Source organism: Haemaphysalis longicornis, unplaced genomic scaffold (genome assembly GCF_048455015.1).
Source record: "Haemaphysalis longicornis isolate Haplotype H1 unplaced genomic scaffold, Haemaphysalis longicornis Haplotype H1 scaffold_3, whole genome shotgun sequence".
Lineage (NCBI taxonomy): Eukaryota > Metazoa > Arthropoda > Arachnida > Ixodida > Ixodidae > Haemaphysalis > Haemaphysalis longicornis.
In genome coordinates, this window is record NW_027526335.1 from 131,168,936 (window position 1) to 131,196,342 (window position 27,407).

At 46.1% G+C, this 27,407-nt stretch overlaps 1 protein-coding gene and 1 non-coding gene across 2 annotated transcripts in view; one reads left to right on the forward strand and one right to left on the reverse strand.

Moving 5' to 3' along the window:
- Positions 1-11,506: 11,506 nt before the first annotated feature.
- The window catches only part of Rk (G-protein coupled receptor rickets), a 188,281-nt gene continuing 172,380 nt past the window's right edge, over positions 11,507-27,407 (forward strand). Inside the window, exon 1 of the mRNA XM_077704149.1 lies at positions 11,507-11,859. Coding sequence (XP_077560275.1) covers positions 11,597-11,859 — 263 coding nt within the window. The 5' untranslated portion in view covers positions 11,507-11,596. The remainder of the gene's footprint in view (positions 11,860-27,407) is intronic.
- Trnat-ggu (transfer RNA threonine (anticodon GGU)) lies at positions 23,070-23,142 on the reverse strand. Its single transcript has one exon. It is a non-coding gene; the product is annotated as a tRNA-Thr (tRNA).

Consider the following 27,407-nt stretch of genomic DNA (forward strand, 5'->3'; position numbering starts at 1 on the left):
TTATGAAAAAGAAAGAAATTAGTTCTATGATGGTAAAAGAAATTAAACCATAGTGAGGAGAAACGCCGGTAAATATCTCAAGAACCTATTACATTACTGCGCACACAAACTGCACGTAGGATGGTTAGGAATTTTCTATCACGTGTATGACCGCGAAAAAGGAGCAAAAGTCTAATTTTAGACGCTCCCATCTAGTTTTCTGCGATATTTATAAATAAAATGACGCAATTAGGCATAGAACTTCTGCTCAGTCTCAAAGAGTGGGACCAGAAAATGAAAACGACGCAGCATGTCAGAAGTCTAGTTCAGTAACAAATATGCATGACTTAAATAAAAAATAATTAGCCGGGAAAAGTGCGTACATATATATTGCCGGCACTCCGGGATTCAAGTAAATTGCTGCAGCATTGATAGAGTTCGCTGGGAATACGCGATTTAGAAGTAAACTCGTCTCTTGCTGGGTTGACTGAGTTTGCGACCGGTGGGGTTCGTTTCAAAATCCTCATGGTTAAAAGTTAAAAAAAAAATGTGCACAATTGTCTTTTTATGCTTTGTGTCCTCTTTTTTTTTCTGGTTCATCATTCCTCACAGCTGTCTTTTAACCTGATCATCTAGTTTCTTGTTTTCCGTAGCTTGGTTTCCTCCAGATAATTGGCTATAAAAAAACTCGCGTTTTAAATTAACAAAAACCGTGCTTTGCCCGCTAGGTTTTATAGAAAATTGGCGCAGCATGTTTTTTTAGGACGCAATAAAGGGCCAAATTTATTTGATTTTTCATTTGTAAGACGAAAATGGCAAAATGCTGATAGGCAGGTTCTTATACGGGGATGTACGTGCAATAGTCGAGCTGCCGTCGCAGCATACAACCACGGGTTGGTGTATTGTAAATACGCAAGAACAGAAAAGAAGATCAAAAGAGAATATTCCATGCGTCAGGGGACGCACCATCCATCCTCGAGAAGTCAAATTAATTTAAAGGAAGGCTACGCGCCGGCCAAGATGTATCAGTATGCGGTAACGATATAATACAAAAAGTGTGACAGTGCATTAAAAACCAACCATACAGCGCCGCAATACGATACTATGCAGTACGAGCGATACAAACAATACTCAAGTGCAGACCCATCACGTCCCTACGAATAATAGAGCCCATCTCAGGTAAACCGCGCCGCGGGAATCAGAAAAATGGCACATGAAGCAAGTTCTTCTGGAGCAGTTGTTCTCCAATGGGAGTCCGTACGGACATACCAGGAACTGTTGAAACACACCGATAAACTCCTCTCGTCTTCCCCTCTCCCGCTTAGCCCCATGAGGTTTTTTTGTTTTTTTTTTACTTCTCCGCGTAGTACGCATTTTCAAGTTGGCTTTTTGCACAACAGAGCAGTTATGCAAAAGAGCCATACGCGCCAGAAATGGTGGGATGGCATTCGTGCCCGAATAAATAAATAAATAAATAAATAAATAAATAAATAAATAAATAAATAAATAAATAAATAAATAAATAAATATATAAATAAATAAATAAATAAATAAATAAATAAATAAATAAATAAAGCAATGAATGAATGAATGAATGAATGAATCAAACGTATCGTATATATGCGTGGATGGGAGACTAGCTGCGAATATTGATATTGACAACAATGTGACAACAATGTGAAACGCATCAACATACTTTATCGTGGGCCCCGGCTATGCGGCATGCACACAATTTGCAGTAGGTATTTAAAACAAATTAAGCCTAATATATCAATGAATATGAAATTTATAATGAGGATGATAATTGTACCCAATTGTTTAATGAGTTAACGATTGTGCCCATTAACAACTATAAATTATTTGTACCAGCGCACATAAAACATGGGAATACCTGTATGTGGCGTAGCGCTACGAATTCTTGCGGAGCTTTGGATATTAGGTGACGTGCATGTAACAGGGTTTTTGTGCACTCCGCACATGCAAGCAAGAAAAGGCATTGGCGTAAAGCAGGAAATAAACACTACAAAATAATCAATGGCCGAGAGTTGTTTCCACGCTCCGCAGAAATTTCCTGTACTTATTTAGCTAAAATTCTCAGTGCACTTGAGGGCAGCACAAAACTACGGAAGCAGCAGGCGAACGGAGCAGTCTAAGAAGTAGGTTAGTGCAGAATAATCTTCAAGATAAAATATCAAATGAAGCGAAAAAAAAGAGACGGACGGTTCTATTGCATAGCCATCAATAGAACATTAACGTTGCAGAGAGCACTTATAAATGTCGCAGGCGAATAATGAAGCCGATCAAGGTGATATAATTTTCAATCATTGCATGCAATCTCGGGAAAATTCCGCCGTTGAGGGTTGGATTACGTAAAAGGCCGTTCTATCTTTAAGACTCGTGCGGCACACGAAACTGCAAGTGACTCAGGAGTGAGTGAAAAACATTTTATTGAGCCGGTGAAGTGGGAGTGCTTCCTTATTCCAGGAAGCCATGCGATGAGCCGGCAGCCTTCGCTCTGGAGGCCAAAAGTGTCTGGTCGTCCAGATCGCTGCTGGTCACGAGGTTCTCCCCCAGCTCAGGGTTGGGAAGGGGGATGGAAGAGGGAGGAGGTTGGGGTTGTGCTTGCACTCTAATACGATGTGGGGAAGAGTACCGGGTTGTAAGCAGAACTTGAATTCGGCCGGAAATTGCGTTGGAAACATGCGATGGAGGCGGACTGGGTGAGGGAAGGTATTGCTCTGCAGTCGGCGGAGTAGGGATTCTTCTTCTTTTGAGAGTTTAGGATGTGGAGGAGGGAAGTGCTGTCGTTCGAACCGGTAATATTCAGGGATATCTTGAAAAGTCAGTAGTGGGACGGTTCGTTCTGTACCCTGAGTAGCCTGGAGGGACAGGGCGCAGGCTTTCTGGTGAGCAAAGTTATTGCCCGTCAGCGAGGAATGGCCAGGAGTCCAAATGAGGGTGACTTTCCGGCAGGGTTGATGCTGAGACAGTAGTTTCAAAGATGAGCGGGCCACCCTTCCGGCTAGAAAGCTTCTGCAGGCTGCTTGAGAATCTGTGATTATTACGGGGTTCTTCGTGTGAATGAAGGCTAATGCGATGGCGAACTCTTCGACAATCGATGTTTACGATGTCTCGATTGTTGCAGAAGCTACAAGGGTGGTCTTGGTGGTGACTACGGCTACTTGATGCTGTCCGTTGGGGTAGGTGCTAGCGTCCGTGAAAGAAAAATCTGCACGCTTTCCATAGATGGTCTCGTGCGCTTGACTTCGCGCTTTTCGGAGGCCGGGTTGTAGGTCCCGGTGCATATTTTTTGGCAAGGGGTGAATTTGGATAACACTTCTCCAGTTATGAGGGAGGGGCTGAGAGGCAGTGGATTGGCATGGGTCGTGAAGACTTTTCAGGAGGGCTAAGCCCGCAGGTGTTTGGGTGAGACGGAGGCGTTGACTGGATAAATGGCCTTCAATAAGTTCTGACACCGTGTTGTGGAGGCCCAGTTGTAAAAGAGGGGTCGTGGAGGTGTTCACAGGAAGATTAAGCACTTGTTTGAATGCTTTCCGTATAAGCCGGTCAATGGTGTCCGTGTCACGTTTGGTGAGGATAAGGTACGGTGCGACATACGTGACATGTGAAATAAGGAGAGACTGGACCAGTCGGACCATGTCTTTTTCCTTCATGCCACGGCGGCGGTTAGAAACGCGTCTAAGCATGTGGGAGACTTGGTTAAAAGCCTCGGAGAGCTTAGATAAAGTTTCATGGTTGCGTGTATTGGCCTGGGTGGTGAGGCCTAAAATCTTGAGGGAGGAGCCGGGCCCTATAGTATGGCCTTCGAGGTGGATGCAGACTGGTTTTTTCTGTAGAGCAGGTAGTTGTTTACGGATGATGACAAGCTCATATTTTTGGGGGGAGCATTGAAGTCCCACGGAGGAGGCATAGTTGTGAACGACGTCGGCAGCCTGTTGAAGGTAGTCTTGGATGTTTCCGATAGCGTATGTGCCTGTCCATATGGTGATGTCGTCTGCGTAAAGTGCGTGATGTATGTGAGAGATGGTGGCAAGTTTCTGGGGCAAATCCAGGAGGGCGAGATTGAAAAGGAGTGGAGAAAGAACTGAACCTTGAGGTGTCCCCTGGTCTCCCACAGCAATAGGCTGGGATTTAACGTCACCTACACGAATACTAGCGTGCCGATGAGTAAGAAAATCTGCAATGTATGAGTAAGTACGGTGGCCGCAGCCTGTTTGATTGAGAGAATGGAGGAATGCCAAACATTATCAAATGCTCCTTTTAAGTCCAAGGCAAGAATGGCCCGAGGGGAGCAACGAGTCACTGTAGCAAGGACTTCTTTAATTCGAAGAAGAATATCTGTGTGCTGAGATGCTTCCTGAAGTCATACATGGTGTCGTGTATAAGGCATTTTTCTTCAAGGGAGGGTTGGAGGCGCTTCAGTATCATTCTTTCCACTAACTTGCCCACACAGGAGGTCAGAGAGATCAGTCTTAGGTTATCAAGATGAGGGGACTTATTTGGCTTGGGGATGAATCGTGTTTCAGCCGTCTTCCACTGGGGAGGGAGGTGACCTGAGCTCCAGTGCGAATTGGTGTGGTATAGAAGGTGATCCAGCGAGCCGCCATCCAGGTTGGCAAGAAGCCGGTAAGTGGCTCGGTCTGGTCCCGGAGCGTTAGTTTTATTGCATTCGAACAAAGCTGCTTTCATTTCGTATAGTTGAAAGTCCTTATCTAAGCCACTGTTGGTCGATCCCGTGTAAGGAGGTGGGTTGAAGTGGCGAGAGGTGTTAATTTATTTAGCCGTAAGTTTTTGTATGAGATCTTGGGGAGATCCGTTGAAGGAGCTTAGGGTCAGGGTCATATTACGTTGGGTCTCGCTCTTGCTTGAGAGCGGGTCAATGAGGTGCCTAAGTAAATACCATGTTTTGCGAGTGGTAAGGGTACCCTGGAGGCTGTCACATAATTGAAACCAATTCTTTTTGCATAGGTGAATGGCGTATTCAGTGGCTTCTTTATTAATCGCTGCAATTCTTAGCCGGAGCTTGCGGTTCCGTCTTTGCCGTTTCCATCGCTTTGTGAGGCTCCTACAGGCCTCCGAGAGATGGAGAAGTTTAGCATCCACGCTGTTGGTCTGGAAGGAAGTGATTATGAATTTTGTGTTTACCCTGACTGTTTCAATAATTTTATGTATCCAGACGGATAAAGGTTGGTTAGGGTCTATAGGGCGAGAGGAATTGGCCTTGCGGAACGCATACCAGTTAGTGAGACGGGCGACTCCTGTCTTGACGTTGTAATCGAGATTACGAATTGTAAGTTCGATAATATCATGGTCGGATCCAAGGTTCTCGCCAGTGGATGACCGTAACACATCCTGGGCGCCCAGTAATAAAGACAGGTATGGGGAAGTGTCCCTGGCTGTGCTGGTTCCCATTCGTGTTGTTGCGTGACTCAGGATCTCCGCAAAGCATACCGTGAGTGCTTCTGATGGAAAAAAAAAAAAAAGAATCGCTCTGTGTCTACCGAAAAAAGAAATCGTTTGTGTATCTACCGAGCTCGGAACGTGTATTGTAATCGCCGTAATAGCGAGTTCTTGGTCATTTTTTAATAAGACTTACACAACTTTTATTACAGACCTCATTTCTCCTTGAGGTGATTCTTCAGTTTCTTGTGGTCTGTGTTTTAGAAGGACTATCAAAAGGAACAAAGCCAGAGAGATAATTTGCAGCAGTTCTTACAGTTACAAAACAAGTATTCTTACACCCTTTTTGCACAGAATTTCCCCGGTCTGCTTTAGTTGTATTGTGCGCTGCACATGGCCCCTTAAAACACATTGAGCAAATATATTAGGGTTTTTGAATCAGATGGACATGGTATTTTAATGATGGAATAGATTACAAAAGCTAGAACTATCAGTTTCGCTATTTTTACAGACCACCTAAACGTCTAATGGATTTCCACTCAGAAGGCTTTATATAGTATCATTAAATGTATAATGTCTGCCTATGCTGAAAAATCAATTTCAGTAGTGTGGTGGGTGCCTCCACAGAGAGGGGTTTTTGGGTAATAAAATGGCTGACCAGAGCACCGCTGTTGCAACTCTCCCCTGTGGTGTAGATGTCCTTCAGGTTACCTATAAAGACATGAAACCACTAAATGAAGGGCACTGCGAAAACGGTCACAGCAACGGTAAGACACATGAACAGGCAGCAAACTGCCAATTTCCCAAATGCTTGACATAAAAACAAAACAGAATGATGGAGGTAACCATGCAAAAAACTGCGTAGAGGTCACAAACATGCTACGCATTCGCACATTTTAAATGGCACGTTATAGTGCCACAATGCGGTAATTGCGGAGGACGGCTTTCAGTGCGCCATAAATTGCATGTTAAGCTTTTGACGGTGCTAGGAAGCGGAATTTCTCTGACTTTTACGGGTACAAAATACTCTTATATTCATCATTTTTGTTAGCCTATTAACCCATGATCAAAAATTGATGCCTTTTAACTCGGCGACATTGGGTTTTTGAAACTCACTTCATACCACGTACAACCTTGAACTCCCCCAATGAGTGAGGTATGGAGAGTTCCCTCTTATCCGCCGGTACTTTGACTGCCCTTGCCTGGGCAAGATCATGGTCACTGGCACTTTTGGCGGGATAATTGTAACCGTAATTTTTGTTGCTCATTAAGACCATTTTCTCGTTTTTTATTAAGGGCTGTCTACACCCACATACGTACTAGCCTTTCTATATACTCCATATTCATCTCATTATTAATTTAGTTGCAAACAACATTAAAAAACCATTTAACGTACACATGGCACCCATCGGCCGCACGGCAGACATCCTTGCTACAAAAAAAAAAATCCGTCCATCCGTCCGTTCATCCGTCCGTTCATCCGTCCACTCCATCCATCCATCCATCCATCCATCCATCCACCCAGTGAATCGACAGTGAACATCGTGTTAGCCGTTTCGGCTAACCAAATACGGCAGCCATCCATAACACGATGTTCATTGTCGATGATGATGATGATGAATAAATCTATGAATTAATAAATGATGGATGGATGAATAGATTAAGTTTAACTAATTAATGAATTCATTGATTGATAGATTGATTCATTGATTCATTCATTCATTCATTCATTCATCGACAGTGAACATCGTGTTAGCCGTTTCGGCTAACCAAATGCGGCAACCGTAGCCGGCTTAGTTCCCCTTGCTTTTGCGTCAAGGGATAGTAAATTTCCACAAGATGCCTCGGGGTACCAGTATGCCTTTTTAAGGTGGGCTTTAATGTTCTGCAGTGCCCTTCTGTGTATTCTAATCAGTATACAACTCCGCAGACTCAACGGCTGCAATGACTTAATGTGAAGGCTTATCAGAAAAACTGTGTTCGATATATGAATCGCACATGTTAGGGCGGGACCTTTCGATGAAGGAACGATCTCCTTCATTTCCGACCGAAAAATTGCATGGTGCACGTGCACGGCTGGTTTCGACCGCCAATTTTGTCTTGCTGGCGGTAATGCCTGCCGTTCGGCGACAAATTCATCAAGGCATACCCTCGATAAAGTTCGATTACTGCCTGCCGACAAGTATATGCACGCCATAGACTGACGATTAATAGTACAGCACGCGCTCGGGAGCCGGACGCGATTATACACGGGCGAACATATAGGTTAATTAGCAAGCGCCAGGCGCGTGCAAAACTGGGACGGTGCGAGCACAGCACAGCGAAGCCCGCAGGTGCGCAAAGCTAACACCTGCTAGATAATAAGGCCCGCTTTTAGCGTGAGTGCTTTTGCTGTTTTGCATGCGAAAAATACGTCCTGGTGGCGAAGCCTACCTGAGCGAAAGAATGCCTGAAGAGCAGATGTAGACAGTAAGAGTTTTTATTGAGCGAACGAATTCTGAGTAAGCGAAAAAGAGGAGGTGGCATCTCTGTTACTAAGCAACGGCCAGGCACGTTGGGGCATGTGTTCAAAACACAACAGCGTTGATTATCTGCTGCTTGCTGGCTGTCGAATGACTAAATTAAACACACCGGAGTTGGCGCTCGGAGGCGTGCTCTCAAGCCTGCGTCTGTAAGCTTTGTGCGGAGCGCAATAACCTCAGTTGCAAACATAGACAGACCCTGTTCATCTCCAGTTGATCCTGCGGGAAGTAGATAAAGGCGCTGATTCTCTTACTATGGTGCACTAGAAGAGAGAGTTGTGTGGTTCGGGGCTGGTCAGGAGGGTTCCTTTCGCGATGAAAATTTCTTCTGAGGAACTCCTGTTGCAAGCAGCGCCCCTGGCGGCCGTTGATTACCTGATGACTTCACAAGCTTTGTTTGTGAAATTCATCATTATTTATTGCTTCCAATAGTATTGTTTTTTATTTTATGGCATAATATTTTATAAAACGCCTTAAATAACATTTGGGTTTCTAGGTGGCAATGGCTGCAACATGAGTGCTCTGGGGTACTCCTGCGCTGCATACAATTTTTTCATCGCGAAAGCGATCCCCGCTCTCCTTTGGTTTTTCCCCGGACCAACACACCTCTATCGGCTAGTACACTGTACCCTTACATTTCGCCCTGCAAAAGGACCGTAACTAGTACTACTAGGCTCATGTCAGACTAACAGAGATACCAGCTTTAATGCAAGCTTGATTTAATTAAACATGACTGCTAGAAAAAAAGTACTCAGTATTGGTGAACCCTAGAGGCTTCGCTCCAATTACTAATGGCTCCAATTTTTCTGAGTAGAAGGCCACAACGCATTCGCTTGGTCCGTCTTGAGTTAACTAGGTTTGCTGTGCGGCGGTGGTCATGGAGATGCGTGTCATTATCGCACTCGGGAAGACCCTGGCTCAAATCCTACCCAGTACCGAATTAACCCAACTTTGTTATGAAGTCAATCACGCCGTTTTTCATTCTGTGAGCTGTCCGCCATTTCTTGTATCGTCTTGATGCCAAGTATAAGCCATTATTTGGGCCATCGGAGTTAAGTTAACTCTCTCACATTAAAACCTAATGACATGCCGAATTCCGTCATTTACGTAAATTTATCCACTTCTCCACTGGTAGGAAAAAGTTGCGTGCATTGCGGTGAAGTAGATATACAGGGAAGCTTTTTTACGGTTCCCGCCACACTTAGTTGAAGCACAAAGAGCTGCGTCCATCTGTTCGCATTGTTGCCACTTTTCCACATAGCAGGGTGTGACACGGCCTTGGTTTCTGTCGACTGTGGTCGCATCTCGTCTGGCGGGGAAGGCGGGCCCTTCAGGAACTTCACATAGGAAATTTATTTTTGCTCGTTCTGAAAAAACGCTTGCCCCTTGAAACGTCCCGTAATAACAGGGCACCGAGGTTATTCACACATCCCAGAATTTAGTTATTCTCACTAAGAGTTTTTCATAGTTCCGTTCTTTGTAGTGCTATCTTTCTTGTTCGCCCATTTTACATGTATTATCTATTTGGCTGTAACCCTGTATGTTCGATCGTCTGTACTCCTGTCCGCCTGTCCGCCCCTCTGTGCGCCGGTCCATCCGTCCGTCCCTCAGTCCGTCCGTCCATCCACTTAATCCTCTGTCTGTCTGTCTGTCTGTCTGTCTGTCTGTCTGTCTGTCTGTCTGTCTGTCTGTCTGTCTGTCTGTCTGTCTGTCTGTCTGTCTGTCTGTCTGTGTTACTTGCACACGTGGTTAATCGAATCCGTCGTTTGTGCCCCAGCTTTAACAACTACGGTGATTGGGGTAGGACTTTTGTTGATGCTCGTTGAAGACCACACAGCAGGTGGTAACTGAAACTACTCGACAAGAGAACAAATTTTCCTTACAATTCTAGAGTTTCTTACGTACGGTACCTTATTCCCGAGCGATGGAAGAAAAATGGACTGAATTTTCATTTTTGTATCTATATTTTAAATACTATTAGCCATGGCGGCCTGTTGCAGGGGTGGGGAAAAGAACTTCAACAAACACATAACGCCAATTCCGCAATAAACAAAGTGATGCATTCAGCAAGCACATAATGACAGTTTACGCTCAAGTGACTCAGCTCTCTGTGCGTATGTTCGTGCGTGCGTGTGCGTGTGTGCGTGCGTGCGTGCGTGTGTGTGTGTGCGTGCGTGTGTCTGTGCGTGTGCGTGTGTGTGTGCGTGTGTGTGCGTGCGTGTGCGTATGTGCGTGCGTGTGTGTGCGTGCGTGCGTGTGTGTGTGCGTGTGCGTGTGTGTGTGTGTGTGTGCCAGTAAATACACCTGCGTCGAGGTTGTTTCACTCCACTGCAGTCTTTACGCGAAAAGAAAAGTTTAAGACATCAACACATGGCACGTAAAGCATCAACCGTATGAGGGTGACCTGTAAGTGGGGAAACTCGTCCCAGCGGGCGGTAGTACAGTCTGGAGTCAAAATCGAATTTATTGTGATACACTTAATACAAGAATTTCAACCTGGCTATTTTTTTGCGCGCTGCGAGGTCGAGTAAACAGGCACGAAATAATAACGCAGTTACAGACTGCGTTCTTTGGTAAGCATTAAAGATAAACCGTGCGGCTAGTCTTTGAATCCGGTTCAATTTATTTATAAAGCCCATTTGGTGCGGATCTCGGACTTCTGTTCCGGCGTGATCCAGTATGGGCTTTTGTAGTATTTTGTATGCCTTGAACTTTACCAGGGGTGTAGCATCTTTCAACTTTCGCCTTAACAGAACAAATTTTCTTTGTTCAGATCTACAAATATTTTCAATGTGCCAATTCAAATTTAAATTGTGCATTATTGTAACCCCAAGATACCTAAGCTTACTTCCATGTAGAACTGGGCTGCTATCTATTCTGTAAGAAAAGGGAATTAATTTTTTGTTAGATACTGTCATGGAAGTCGATTTAACAAAATTAGTTTTCATGTCGCACGTAATACACCAGTCGTAACTTCTTCGCAGGCACTCGCTTAACATAACTTGATCCTAAACTCTTTTAACGCGACATTAAATAAGGCAATCATCCGCAAATAGACGCAGTTCCATGCTAGGATGCGAGTTGCTCAAAATATAAGTTTATACTCTCTCTCTCTCTCTCTCTCTCTCTCTCTCTCTCTCTCTCTCTCTCTCTTTCTCTCTCTCTCTCTCAGTAACAATGTCATTTACATATAGCACAAACAATATTGGTCCTAAAACCGAACCTTGCGGCACACCAATTTCCGCCTTATCCGCAGCTGGGCTGGCATCCACGTCCCGCATGTGTCTTCATCTTCGCCAGTGGATAGGGCTTGTTCCACCAGCATCGGGGAGACACCCGAGCCCGGCTTGCCCTATCCCATTCAAAATCATCGCGGGATGTGTGAATAGTAAGAGCTTCTCTTATGGCACCCAGAATGAAAGCGGAGAATGAAGGCTCAGGGAGAGCAGGGAGAGCAGTACTGCCCAGAGTCGAATTTTCGCGCTCCCCACACCGACGTCAGTGGCGCGCGCAAGCGCTGCTGCCGGAGCCGGCTCAAACGGGGGCGCGGCGCTGTGTTGACGGCGGCGGCGGGGCCAGCGACCGCCGGCAGCCGAGTTTCACCAGCAGCAGCGGCAGTGGCGGCTGCGCCGATCGCCCGGCGGCTCCCGTCTCTCTCGGTGTGCAAGGATGTGATGCCGTCGCGCTGCTGGCCGCTCCCCGCGCCGCCGGCCTGCCTCGCGCTCGGCCTGCTCGCGCTGGTCGCGGACGCGGCTCTGGCATGCCCCGTGCTGGAGTGCACGTGCTCCTCGGCGCCCGGACAGCAGCGGGCCACCCGCGTGGACTGCGCCTCGCGCGACCTGCTACGGGTGCCGGTGCCCGTGTTCGCGTCGGCCAACGGGACCTCCTCGACCACGGACCCGGCGACGACGGCACGACAGCTGCAAATCGTCAGCCTGTGAGTTCAGTTCCTCCGCCGACTACGCGGGGCTTCCGCGACACACCTCCAATAACGGTCTCGCATGGGAAGCGAAGTGCGCGCGAATTTCCCTTATAGCTATTGACCCGTGGGGGCGTTATTGCACTTTAGAGAAAAAACAGAACAAGCAGGGCTAAGCTTTGGATGTCAATTCGCAATAAAAATATTCCACGCGAACACTTCTGTGCCTTAATTTTCCCTATCAGACTTCTATTTAAATACAAAGTAAAAATAAAATGGTTAAACTTAACCTGTCTATCCCGTGGCTATATGTGACGGCTCGAAACGAAACGCCATTTCAAAATGTAACTTCCGCAGCGGTGTCGTTCAATGAATGAGTGCAGTTATAAGTGACTTTTGTCCCTTATCCATTTCAAGATGTAACTCCCGAAGCGGTGTCGTTCGATGAATGCGTACAGTTTATAAGTGACTTGTCCCTTATCTATTTCAAGATGTAACTTCCGCAGCGGTGTCGTTCGATGAATGAATACAGTTATAAATGACTTTTGTCCCATGATATGTCAGATATGGATGCTTACGTTTTCCTTTAGCCGGTAAAAATCTCCACTTCGTGGTGACGCTGACTGCGAATTCTGGCTTATAAGCGTCTATAATGTTACTTTAACCTGATCGAATCTGAAAAAAAAAAAAGTGAACCCTGCTTAGTAGCTCTTGCGCGGGAGCAGAGTCAGCCTGTCTCCTCATATGCCTGTGTCCCACTTTTATAGTGTAGGTCGCTTAATGGCTCGCGTGTATTTCTACTTGATTTTCATTTTCTTTCAGTAGGATAGCTCTGATTTATTGACCACTTATTTACCGCTAATTAACACGAGGTATCGCGGCTTGGAGCAGCTTGTTTCTCTCTTCGCGTTTTGCGTGTGATGACCGAAGATTGAGGCGACATAAAATTGCGGTTGTCGTTGGTTGCAGCCAACTTTTCTAAACGCAACTTTCTAAACACAATGTTGGAGTTTACCGATCGGAGTAGAGGTTCAAAGACTTGCTGACTGTCTTCGCGGCCTTCGTGGTCTTCGCCTTCGTGTGTTCGCACTGTTCTTCCTATCTTTTTTTGTTGTGTCCCTGTTTAGTGCGCGCAAAGCTACCGTCATGAATGCTAACCAAATAGCCCGTGTTTCGGTGTTATTGCATGTTTTCAATGTGTGGGTTGCACAAGTGGTATGCTTTTTTACAGCAAAGCATTTCAAGAGATAACACGGCGTTTCGAACTTTAAACGGGGCACTTACCAAAGGATATTTTTGAATACACACAGGCTGCGGAGCCTTTTGTGGAGTGCTCATCGTATCAGCAACCGTAGGATCGGGGCGAGTTGGTTTTACATCTCGACTTCACGCGCTTATTTCAAGACAACAGACACGGAGGATGCGCGATCCCAACGTCGCTATGCTGCAAGTAGATGCATGGTGGCGCTAAGCCTTCTTATATTTCTGGTTCTTCACCGAAGCGCATTTTTTAAAAAGAATTGCGGCAGCGTCAAGGCCCACAACCAACGCTTTCTTTATCCTATGTATATGCGGATTATGGAGTCTTAGCAACACCTAAAGCCGTTCATTGGCGGGTGGCCCATGAAGTGCGCAGAACCTGTTGCGCAAGACAACAGAATTATTAAGTTTCTTCATCAAGCAATGTCGGCCAACCTTTCCCGCTCACTAAATCAGCAGTTTGCTTGCTTTGCTCGGACATTATTCGACATTCGCAATGTGCGCCAAGGGGTCTGTGCGAGGCCCTGCCTTGCTGCCTTATACCGTAGGCCGCAGTTCTTGCACTCACAGCGGCTTTGTACGCTAAGCCACAATGTTCGTTTACCTCTTTCTGCGTCTTCCGTGGAGTATATGCTCATTTCGATAATTTCGCGCGGCTTCCGATGTCGTATCCGCATTTGCTAGTCCCACTCGACCGTGTTCTCAATTGCGCGAAGCAGGATATATCTATCCGGTCTGTCTTCCCAATATTATACTAGAAGAGCCGAATGCACTTTTTCAGGTGACACTGCGTTTACTAGTGCAGATACACAATACACATAGTATGAGCTCGTTACAACAAATCACTTTATTCGAGATCTTACTTCTCTCTGAAGTGCTTCATGGTTTCCTCTTCAGCGCGTTCGAAGCATATCATCTCCCATTTTAACGAAGTATAATTTATAACGAAGCCAGTTTCCCTCTCCGAGGACCTCATTGTATCGAACCTTTACTGTGCTTCAACGAATGGAGCGGCGTCCATTATTCTTCGCTTCCTCGACGAGTCGGCCCTGATCGGGATGTCTCGCAGATTGGCCTTGTAGCAGCAAATCTGTTCTGCTCTAACTAACCGCTTATCTCTTTTATGTGCGCGCGGCATCTGGTGAGGCGTGGCCACAAAGGCGTCCTCCTCGGCGGGAGCGCGGGAATTCGTTGCTTCGCTGCCATCAGCGGCGCGGGCGCTCATTGTTACCCCATTGATTCTCTCGCTTCATCCATCCGCCCGGTCTCTTTGTGCACACCCCGGAGCTTTGTCAGTGAGTTTCGCCGCAAAGACACGCCGTTTCGGGTCATTAACTGGCGGGCAATTGATTTTTCTCCTCTTTCCTTCGCCGTAGCCTGCGTTGTTGCATTATCGAGCGCTTTGATTGTGCAAAATAATTTCTGTTCTGCCATTAAAAAAACAAAACAAGTAATAAGACATAGAAAAGGGGAATTTAAACGCGTGCAGTGACCTTTTTGGGGTCTGCATACATGCCGATAACGCAGTTGTTACTGCGTTTCCTTTGTTAATTAGGAATTTAGCAGGCATTCAAAGAAAGACACTGGAAGACGTGATTATTAATAAAAGCGTCTACGCTAATCTTGTTCGAATTCTCGCAGCAGAAAAAGAATCGTAGGGAATGAATTAACAACAGACTGACAAAGTTATGTGTATATTACAATGACATCGTTTGTGCTGTCATATTCGCTGTCGCTGACGTGTGGATACGAATGATTATCTGTCGTTTCTTCTACGCGGGACGTTGGTTTTAGACCCTTCTCGTAATGTACTATGCACTCCTTGAGAGCGTAAAGATTGTAAAGGCAAAGCGCCCGTCCTAGAGGACTATGGCCCCACCCGAAGGTAATCTTGGATACTGCCGATGTCTATCTACTACGATGACTCAATAAAAATGTTGGTGGGTACGTCAAATACGGATCTCTTATTAGCAGGGACTGAGGCCAGCTAGTTCACGCTTCCTCCGCCCCGCTGTTTTGAAGCGGAGCTTTCTTGTCTCACTGATAGCGTATGTCGAGTCAAGAACTGACTGCAGGGAAGCCAACTTTATCTAACGATGATGATGATTGTGGGCGAAGCGAAAGAAAAAAAAACGCTTCCTGTTGTCGGAATCGAACCTGGGATCCTCGCGATATGAAGCCGAATTCTATCAAATTGCGTCATTCCGGCAAGGTCGAAGCAGTTTGAACTTGGAGAGGGATGCATGGACGTGCGAAATTGAACAGAAAAATCATGCACCCCTCGTACAACGACGGCGATAGTTCAACACGAAGCTTTCTTCGTGCGAAATCACGGTGGCTAACGGTCAACGTCAAAGCCGCTCCGACCAGAAGTTCGAATTGCGTGCGATTCAGAGTCAAAGCTCGACGAGTCAAAGAACAAACCGTCTGCGATTAAAAGCCCAAACTCAGACGACAACCGCACAATCCCTCACGAGAAAGCGTCGCGTTCAACCATCGTCGTCGTTAAACCTAGCGGTGCGTGATTTTATTTATTTTCGCTTTAATTTACTCCTTGTGGTTGCCTACGCATATAATCCGTGAGCGCGACAAGTTAATTTCGCTTTGTTGCTCGCCAAGTAAGTTGTTGGGCCATTAGTGTATATCCTGCTCTATTTCTCTAAACCCCGTTGTCAACAACGCAACTCTCAGTGGACAATATGAGTCGCTTGTTTATCGATAAGGGAAGCTTCTTGAGTTCATCGCTGGAGTTCAGTGGGCTTGATTGCACGATGAACGATAAAAAGAGAACAGAAAGTATAGAGAGTGGAGAAATAGGAGGGGGGGGGGGGCAGCTTCAATACGGGAAACTCTCGCAACCGGCCAAGCAATTCGTCCAGACAGCGACGACTTCGCGGGCTCTAGCCGGCAGCGACCAACAATTCGAAGGAAACGAGCGTCCGCAACTTTTCTCCGTTAGCTTCTTTTTCACCGGTGGAGGATGGAGAGGAAGAGGAGGAGAAGGAGGAGGATGCAGCTCCTTCTCTGTGTCTTTCAGCTCCCCCTCATCCAGGAGCCGTATCGATTTGCCGCTGGGATGAATGGGCGCGCCTCGTCACGTCGCGGCCTTTCGCCGCTCCACGGAGTAGTAACGCGCTCGAATCAGCCGCGCCGTCGTAGTAGTAACCCCTCTCCGCCGACGCCGCCGTGGGAGCGCTTTCCTGACGGTGCACGGAAGGTGCGGGCGTCGTTGTCAGCCGCGCACGCTCTAGTTCCGGGCTCCGCTGATGGCACGACCACGCTGGCCAGACTCGCGCGCTTTTCGCATTGATTGATCCGTGCGCCGCCAGATGTCCCCGCGACCCAGGTAGAGCAGGTAGAGGTAGGTTACTCGGCAGGTAAGCGTAGACAGCTTTACGCGCCCTAATGCACTAACTAGACCGGCTGAGCTTGCTGGCGCTTGCTTTGCCCGGAAATAAGTTTCGGTTTGGCGCGCTTCACAGAACGGCCTCATTATTTTCGGACCGTATTAGGATCATCAGTACGCTTGACAATTTCCAGTCTACGTGATCGGTAATACACGCTGGAAATAGTGCAATCGGAAGTAAATAATTAAGCGCCCACCAGAAATAATGTGACTGCATGAGCGAATTCTAGATTTGTTTCATGGTCTGATTTATTGGCGTTGTTCGGATAAATGCAACCATGGGAGGTGATGGCGCCTCCTTGTCCCAAACTTTAGGCATTCAAGTAATTGAAGTTGGTGTCAAATATTGGAAGCTGTGCGTGTAGTCATATTTACAAGTTGGTATTATCTACCTGACTTGATACATGAGAGGAATGCGGTGGTTCCTCCGGTGGATCGGCTATCTTCGCATCTTCATGGCAATCAGACCATCCGATAGCATGCGATTAGGCGGTACATGGTGACAATGACCGCTCCATGTGGTACAAAGCGACGCCATAAGGGACCAAACGACAGCAGTCGAAATAAGATTAGCGGGCTGGCGAATTATTTCGTAAAATCTTTGGTTGACAAAAAACACACAAACAAAACAAATGTGAACAATTTTCTAAAAATTAAGTAATTAATTATTAACTGATTACTAGTGCATTGATTGATTGATTATGAGACGCTACACCAACGCTACACAGACGATGAGGCGCGGCGTAGTGGAAGACTCCGGTTTACTTTTGACCACCTGATTATCTTTAGCGTGCACCGAAATTTCTAACACGCGTGTTTTTCGCGCTTCTCGCCTCCAGAAAAGCGGCCGCCGCGGCCGGGCATCGAACCCGCATCCTTGGGCTCAGCAGCACAACGCATTATTCGTGCACTTAAGTTACACTTTATTCAGCGAGAATGTGTTCGAAAGACTTTGCGTGAAAACTAAAATTATTCGCAAACTCGGATAACCGACGGACAATTGGAGCGCCCACCGCCGAATTTGCGTTCCTCAGGCGCCTGCCCAGTCTTCAAACTTCGTCAGCTTCGGCTTTCCCGGTGTTTCGAAGTCGTTCGAGGCGAATTAGTTATCGATGAACTTGGCTGCGTCTCTGCACCACCCTGAGCGACGAAAGTAATGCGCCTCCTTGAACCGAACGAGTCACGCGGACGTTGTCTGGGAAACTGCGTCGCTTGCTCGGCGCATGTTCAGCGCAGACAAAACGAGAGCGCGCGCCCGCTGAAATGTGGTCGCCCCGAGCGCATGACGCACTTCGTGCCCTCGCCGGCGTCTAGGTCTGGTGTACTATGCCGACGGCACCGTAGTTTTGCGTCTCGTCAGACTATGAGGGCCGGAGACAGGTACGCGCTGGCATTTGGGCGACAGTTTGTTATTTCTCCTTGCTTTTACTATTCTCACTCGTGCTGACGAAGGTCGCGCTTCACAGAACCGCTTCATGGTCACAGTTCTCGGAAATGTTGTTCTTCCGCCGGCTATTACCGCCTTCCTCGTGACGTACCGCTGCACGATGTAATTAAGACCTCTGACCTTTCTTCCGGCGTTGCTGCGGCCACAGTTTATATTCGTTTATTTTTGATGCGATCAGTCCGGTGTTTGCCTGGTACGTTAGATGTAACCGCGGAGGGATATACGAAGTGCTGATATGATATGCACAGACACATTCTCGTCGATAACAAAGTTTTAGGCATCGCGTTGATCCTTACCAGATTTCACCAGACATTCCCACCAGGCTTAAGCTGGGCATCCTCACCCGTTGTGTATTGTGTAAATGACAGAAGTGGGCGGAAGTGGGGTTCCGATTCTTTTCCGCTTCAAAATGCATGCCCATAGATTATACTGTTTTTGTTTGATTTTGTTCCATGTGCGTTTGCCTTATCTCAGAATTACAAAACAACCCACTTCCCGAAAAAAAAGTCACAGACACTTGAAATGAGTCTTACAAAGATAACGTGTTGAAACTTCGTTTGTTATTTGTACAAGGAGTTAAAACTAGTTTTTTTTTTCGGTTATCTCTTACACAGCATTTACTGGAATAAAATAGCCTCCGAAGTCAATCATACAAACAGTAGCATTATATATTTAAAAAGAGCATCAGCTAGAGAACAGCTAGAGCGAGGCTTTCATAAGAACGTAGTTAGGTGATTTTTTAACTGATCATGTAACAATGATTTAACACAAGTGCCATTAGATTGAGATTAAGGACTAATCCAAATTATGGAAGATTTAAATCAAACAGAGTAAGATTCCCCCGCTTCATAATATATGAGGACTTTATTGCAACCGCGTAATACACATGTTCCTCTAACGGACACGAAGCTTTGCGGCTAAATTCTGATGTTATTCACACTGCAATTCGCAGCAATACTTCACTGGCACTTTAACGCTGGATACACACACAGATATATATATATATATATATATATATATATATATATATATATATATATATATATATATATATATATATATATATATATATATATATATATATATATATATATATATAGAGAGAGAGAGAGAGAGAGAGAGAGAGAGGGAGAGAGAGAGAGAGAGAGAGAGAGAGAGAGATAAAAGTATAACTTAAAAATGGTGGGCAAACAATAGCAAAAAATTAAAGCCCCTTTATTGAAAGAAAGTTGGTTAAAACGCGAAGCTTTTCTCCCATGCAACATCAGTCAAAGTCAAAGTACAAAATCCAAACTGGTTCGACTGAGTCGGAATGGCACGATCGTATCGACGTCTTCATAGCGCGACGGACTAAGCTTCGATTCCGACCAGGGGAAGCGGTTTTTATCTTGAGGCGCTTCGCGTTCTATCACCATCATCATCACCATCACGTGGCCTTGGTGGAGACCCATTGTGTAAAGTAGGCTTTCCCGCATTGTGTTTTGAGGCATAGAGAGCTTCGCTTTAAATTAAAAAACTTGGGATGGGTAGCGGCCTCAGTCCGGTGTCCTGCCAACGTGTCGACAAGACGCAGTCCGTACATACATACATATATATATATATATATATATATATATATATATATATATATATATATATATATATATATATATATATATATATATATATATATATATATATATATATATATATATATATATATATATATATATATATATATATATATATATATATATATATATATATACAGTTGAACACGGATATATCGAACACGGGTATATCGAATTATTGGCTATATCGAACTCATAAATTATCCCCTTGAAAATTCTGTGTAAAAGTATAGGAATTCGTACGTTTATATCGAACCGTATTTTTCCCGACATTGGGTATATCGAATGCCGCCCGAGTTGGAAGGTGCTCTTCGGCGGTCGCTGCACTCCCGATTGAGGTTGAAGAGGATGTGGAGGAATCCGCGGGCATGGCGAAGACTGGCTCGCGGAACTAATCCCCCCTACCGGAACGAATTTGCGCTTGCCCAGTCGGGCCCTGCTACCGGCCGCCGTAGCGTTAGCGGACGGAGCCCAGTATGCTAAATCTCTCTAAGCACACGAGCCCGAACGCTCGGAAAATGTGACAGTGCGAGGTAGGGATGCCCCGACTGCGCACGTCCTTTTTTTTTCTTTTGCGGCTGCGTACGTTCCCCGGCTTGCCGAAAAAGTTTTTTTTTTCTCTCTCTCTCTGGGTCTGTCTTCCCCCGATGTCATCTTGGAAAGGGAAGAGGGAACGAAGGCGCTGGCGGCCTCCTCCTCCTTTTGCATTTTGCTGCTGTTGCTGCTGTTTGGCGAGTTGTCCCGCACCTTTCGAAGATCACTGTTTCTCTCGGAGATGACCATCGCGAGCGCTTTGTTGGAGTCCGTTCAGAGAGCCTTGGAATTGTTACCTTCAAAGTTCTTGTGGTACGTGCGCGCTGTTCTTCTTTTGCGTGCGTGTTGTGCATGGTGTGCGAAGGCGCAGCGTGCTGCTGGAATTTTCTAGTTGTGCAGCCTTGAGAAGATCGAGACCAGCGTCTTTAATTTCATTTCCAGGACGAAGAAGCAGGCCAAGATCAGCGATTTTTTTTTGATGGAAATAAAGTGTCCTGTTGCGTCGTGAGTGCGGAATTAGTTGTCATTCTTGAATGCGACGATCGGTAAGTGATCGTGCGCCATAGGGGAGGTCTCAGAGCTCATATTTTTTATATCGAATTTTTCATATATCGAACTAATTCGCGATCCCCGTGGAGTTCGATATATCCGTGTTCGACTGTATATATATATATATATATATATATATATATATATATATATATATATATATATATATATATAATATATATATATGTGTGTGTGTGTGTGTGTGTGTGTGTATAATAACCCAGATTACTATTAACACAATTAAAATGCATTCAATTAGAGCGGTTGAAATCCATGCAATCCAGCTACATCTCTTTTGATTATGCGGTTAAGTTTAGTTTGTTTATATTATAATATATTATATATATTATATTACAATATACGGCAAACTAAAAAATTAGGCTTCCAAGCCAGAACGACGAGACATTTCTCAACGTTGGGGCCTCGCGGTGAGCCGATCTTTAAGGGATTTGATACAAAAAGTATCACCTACATGGCAAAGCCCATACTTGCCTCCCACCGGTCACGTACCGCCCTAACGTCGCTCTCGCAGTGGGCATTAGACTTGATCGTCTTGTTTTCCCTCGGGCTGACCGGTGGCCGGTTTGCTGCCGACTGCACGTTTGTTACGACGAGCCCCGAAGTGTCGTGCTGCGGATGCCAGTCGCCGTTGTTTTGCCGCTTGCTAGTTTGCTTTTGTTGGCGATCACCGCTTGCTCCCTCGATGGTCCGCTCTGACGGCCGCATTCTTCTTTACGGCGCACCAACGAGGCCATTCGCGCGAGGGCCCGTAGGGCTGGTCCTTTTGGCGATGGTGGCAAGGCGCCGACATTGTCGCCTGCGAGCCCCGAGGACTGTCCATCTCCGCCGATAATTAAGGAGCCTCAAGAGACAGAGCAGGCGCTGCGAGGGGAGTGATTCTGGGCCGTGGTGGCTCTGCTCAGGCACTGTTCTGCCGTTTGTGGTTGGTTTGTGATAACGATCGTTGCGTCACCTTGTTTGCACGAGGGTGTATCACGACTTCGTATATATTTTGGAACAGGTTGGTTGAGAAAAATTAGGATTAATAAATAGAAGTATCTCAATTACTATAAGACTAGGGTCTAAATGGATGCAAATAAATGCAGCAGATATTTTCCGGTAAGGACAAGCGACAAGTACGAATTAACCGAAAGTGTAAAGTATCGCGAGTCTACTATATAATATATATATATATATATATATATATATACAGAAAGATAGGGCAGCAGTCTACAACGCCAAAGGAGGCATAGGGGTGTGGTTAGGCTCTTTTCTTTTTCACTACGGTTAATGAAGTAAACATTTTTTTTAATATACAGAAGAAGGAAAGAAAGAAAAATACGCACCCAGAGTGGGGACCGAACCCACGCCTTTCGATTACATGTCGAATGCCTTACCAATTCGGCTATCTGGGCGACTGTGTTCTCCTTCACTTTCTGGGCTATTTATATTTACTAGAAGTGTATCTGACGCTTGAGGGTGGTAGCCAGCGCCACTCAGACTACACGGGGAGAAGGGGACCTTCTTTTCAACCCCCTGGGCGTGACTCGAGCGTCTACAGCCTGTCATGAGCGGGTAACTGGCGGGAAGCCCTCTTATGCTACCTAGGCATCAAGGCAGCATTACCTAGGCAGCATTATGCTACCTAGGCATCAAGGCTGCCAGTTCTGGCAGCCTTGATGCCTAGGTAGCATAAGAGGGCTTCCCGCCAGTTACCCGCTCATGACAGGCTGTAGACGCTCGAGTCACGCCCAGGGGGTTGAAAAGAAGGTCCCCTTCTCCCCGTGTAGTCTGAGTGGCGCTGGCTACCACCCTCAAGCGTCAGATACACTTCTAGTAAATATAAATAGCCCAGAAAGTGAAGGAGAACACAGTCGCCCAGATAGCCGAATTGGTAAGGCATTCGACATGTAATCGAAAGGCGTGGGTTCGGTCCCCACTCTGGGCGCGTGTTTTTCTTTCTTTCTTTCTTCTGTATATTTAAAAAAAATGTTTACTTCATTAACCGTAGTGAAAAAGAAAAGAGCCTAACCACACCCCTATGCCTTCTTTGGCGTTGTAGACTGCTGACCTATCTTTCTGTATATATATATATATATATATATATAGCAGGAAAATATTTCTTGGACACCGGCAAGTCGTAGCAAAAAAGAAAGACACACGTCGAAAAAAGAAAAGGTTTAACGTTTCGGCCGAGGGACCGGCCTTCGTCAGAATCTTTTTTCTTTTTTCGACGTGTGTCTTTCTTTTTTGCTATATATGTATATATATATATATAATGGGAAATGAGGGGCTCCGTGAAATAAGACAGAAAATAAGGGTTGGCAGTCAAGAAAACCTCGGAAAGCAAAGGGGAGGTTGTGGTGGGTCATAGAAAGAGATGAAGAATTTTTTGAGTCGAAAAGAAAGTGGTGAAAAAATGCCCGCCGGGTGGGATACGAACCCACGACCTCCAGAATACCGGTCTGGTGCGATAACCACTACGCTACCGGCGGGGCTGTTTCCCCAGCACTTTCTGGGGTATTTATGTTAAGGTATTTTTGTTTCCTGCACTTGGGGGTGGTAGCCAGCGCCACTCGGACTACTCGGGGTGAAGGGGACCTTCTTTTTAACCCCCGGGCATTTTTTCACCACTTTCTTTTCGACTAAAAAAATTCTTCATCTCTTTCTATGACCCACCACAACCTCCCCTTTGCTTTCCGAGGTTTTCTTGACTGCCAACCATTATTTTCTATATATATATATATATATATATATATATTTTTTTTTTTTTTCGGCCTAACAATTCTGTGAAACACCGAAGCCGATGCGCAAATAATTCAGCGCCATAAAGGTTTTGTTTGGAACACCACCGTGGTTACTCATATTTTCTTGAACGACGAATGCTTCTCTGCTTCGCATATAGTATTCTATAGGCTACAGTTGATGACCCGTCTATAAATACCCGATTGTATCTAACGAGGGCCCGAGATAAAACGTTGCGTTGAAATGGTGTTCGCGTACACCCTCCCAGTGCTAGGAATTCCAGCGTGATTCCTTGCTTATATACCGCCAAACTCAATTTCCGGTAAACCATTCGGCGCGGACCTGTTTGTGCTCATTACCGTATTGTTCCTTCACGGGCCGACTACTTACTGATTGCCAGAGTTTGCGCAGTGATTAGCTTCTCCCGGCCAGAACGGAGGAAAGAGCCTCTGTTCCCACTAACAGGAACGCTCATCCAACGCAATCGCGGTAAGAACACGAGGGCTGGCCGAATAGGTACAAGCCTTCGCGTGGGCCCCCGCGGCCCCCGGAGGAATTGTTGCCGGTGTCCCAGTCGGAGCAGGCCTTCGTAATTAAATGACGCCAACGAGGTCGACGTCTAATAGCGCACTTCTTTGGCGCAACCTAACCTGGGCGAGTGCGCGGTTAGGCTAATTTGGACTTCCCCCCAGTGGTTAGGCCCTGTTTTGTGTGCTTTTATTCTCGCGATTGGTTCTTTCTCTCAGGTCGCCTAATGTGGCCGCAACACCGAAACGTAGCCGCCGGATATCGTGGAACAGTGTGGCATTTCGCTGGGACGAGTCTGCAACTTTTTTCTGGGGTGCATGAGTCCATCTTTCCGTGTGAGGTAGTACACGTAGAGAACATTTTGTTCTTGCAGCAAAGCAGTATAACTCTAATTCCCCGTGTTATCACGGTGGTGTGCAGGCCTTGATCACCGGCGTTTGTTCGGGTTATAAAAGATGTTATGGAAAATAAAAGGTCCTGCGGCATTTATATTTTGATACAAGATGTTTATTTCTTCTGAAAGATGTCTTCCCAACAATGTATACGGGTTAAGATGTGAAGACAGCTTTAAGGGATCAGTGTAAGCCTGGTCTTTGTAAACTGGCTTTCCCAAGTTGTGCATTGCGCAGAGGAGCATGGCCATCTACGGAGAGATTATAGTTAAAGCCCCACCGTGGCCTCTTTCCCGAGTTGCGTTGCGGGGACGTCTATCTACCCACTGCCACTGCGACGCGCTAGAGCCTGCGCTGTGATGGGCGCAGCCGCGCTATTAATAAAACGTCATTGTCTCTACCCACCGATCGTGTGTGTCCTTAGCCTGCGGCGTAGAGATCGGGCCACTGTCCTTATATTTCAGCATAGCAAATCCCTGATATTGCTTAACCCTAACATAGCAAATCCCACCTGAGCGCCAGCTTCGCTGGCCTCCCCTTTTTCCAGGGTGGAAGGGTTCAGATTTTTCATTTCATCCACATTGCTCGACTGGTACTCGAACAGAGTACAAAGTATAGAGACTGCTAGGAGCTACTCAAGAGCGGGGGTTGACTCCCGCGGCGCACATTTCGCCAAAAGTGGGGCATAAAAGATGGCGACAGTTATACGCAGGAGTTCAAGAAGAGAACAACAACGTCTTGATTCAGCCTAGGAGTACTATATGAATTGTGTGCAGAGGTGATATTTGTCAGGAGGTCGAGGGACAAGTAAAACCACCTACAGGAACCGAATAAACCAGGGTGGGGCAGAATTTGGGTGGTTGGAGATGGTTGGAGAGTACGCGTGCTGCAATAGTGGTAACTATTATGACGACGATGGTGACAGTGACGTCGCAGTGGCCCAAATTATGCCAAATGCGTTCCCTGAAGTAAGCCAAAATGTTGTCAGGAAATTTATTTAAGTTTTCACTCTTGTTTTTGTGCTGCCTCTGTCTCCTCTTTTTTTCACGGCAAAGGTCTACGATATTTCCGCAGAAATGCAAAGTGGACGGCCCAAATTATTCCGAATGCGTTTCCTGAAGAGAGCCAAAATGTTGTTATAACATTTATTTTCAGACTCCTTTTCTTGTTTCTGTGCTCTTTTTCTTCTTTTTTTTCTGAGGGCAATGATCTACAAAATTTCACAAGCAACACAAAGTCGATGGGACGGAAGTGGCATAACAAAACTTTGACAATCTGTTTCTTAATAAACATTCTCAGTTGCTAGTAGCGCGTCGTCTTGTGCATTTCGTCCTTAATCAACGCCTTTTTCCACACCTGTTTTCACGGTGAATCAACACCAGCTCGCCCAACTTTCCATCCCGTGATACCAAGTCTCCTATTCGAAAAAAAAAAATCGAAAACTTTCGATGCGCCGGTGCCCTATTGAAAAAATGTATCTTATTAGCTGCGGTTTAATATCCAGCTTTTAATTAATTTTGTAGCGTGAGCTACACTGGTCGAGGTGGAGCAGTTTCACGTGGCTCCTGAAGAGCCATGCTGCGCGTGCGCGAGGAGCAGTGACGTCACACGGCGCACAGAACGTTGCTCACTGCCCGGCGTCTCTCACACACCCCACGCACCCAGCGTCTTAGCCGACCTCCGTTCCGCACGTGTCGGCCCGGTCCACTTGATGATCATGCGAGGGAGGGGTGGCCGGGTGTGGTACCGATGGCTCGTGTGTCGCAGCAACACCGGTGTACGCTTGTAGAACCAGCTTATCTCTGGGGCAATTGGTGACGCTGTGCCGGAGCCGCTTGATAAATATATACATGTGTCACATAATGCGCATACCGTGTGTGTGTCATTGAAGCAGTAGTAAGCATGATATTCAAGCTAATCTTAGACAACCAGAAAAGCTAAGAAAAACCAGCTGAACCTTAGCTCACGCTACGTATACCGTAGCATAGCCGAGCTAAGCCAATGTTAATTTTTTTAACAGCATGAAGAACAACATGAACAAAAACTCGTCATCTAGAACGAGGGAAATAATTAATTTTAGGCGTTTCTAAAGCAACACCCCCTTAATTAGAACATCGTATGGGAACTTAAACATGCATGTGTCTATAATTTTTATTTATGCATCTACATCCATTCTCGGTGGCTGTTTTTTTTTTTTTTTTTTTTGGTGGTTGAAATCTGTTCGGGAGCAGCCTTAGAAATGTTTGATGGGTGTCCTAACGAAACCTAAACAGCGGCTAAACAGGAGCTGATGAATATACTAGAGAAACTCCTTGGGCAGGTGAGGGGAAGAGTGACGGGGCGGGTAGCAAGAAGCGGAACATGAACATAGGGTGTGAACACTGGGCATGAGCACAGCTGGACATGAACAAACACAGCGAGACACGAACAAAGCCCATCTTGGATGTTGGAAGGCGCATATCATTGCGTATTGTGTTTAATATTGCAACATGGTGGTTATTAGAAAACCGAGATCACCGCTTAATGTCTAGAGACGCCGATGTGAAAGCTGGAACCCACCAAAGGGGGTATGTGCCGTGAATGGGTGGGCAGCTTAGGTAGCCGTCGAAGAAGAGGACGATCTGGCGGGCTAGCTAGTGCGCGAGCAGAACGACCTAGCTGCCTGCATGAAATTCACTTGTAAATTATGTCTAAATAGATTATTCTCTGCACATTTTTTTTATTGCGTCGTTTTGCCACAGGGCATAAGTAACAAGGAAACAATGGACAAAACATGACAGAGTACGACACATAAGGAAAGGAAACACACACACACACACACACACACACACACACACACACACACACACACACACACACACACACACACACACACACACACACGCACACACACACACACACGCACGCACGCACGCACACACACACACACACGCACACACACACACACACACACGCACGCACGCACGCACGCACGCACGCACGCACGCACACACACACACACACACACACACACACACACACACACACACACATACACACACACACACACAGTGCTGCGTGCACTACAGGAAACTATACAGTCCAGATTCCGAAAT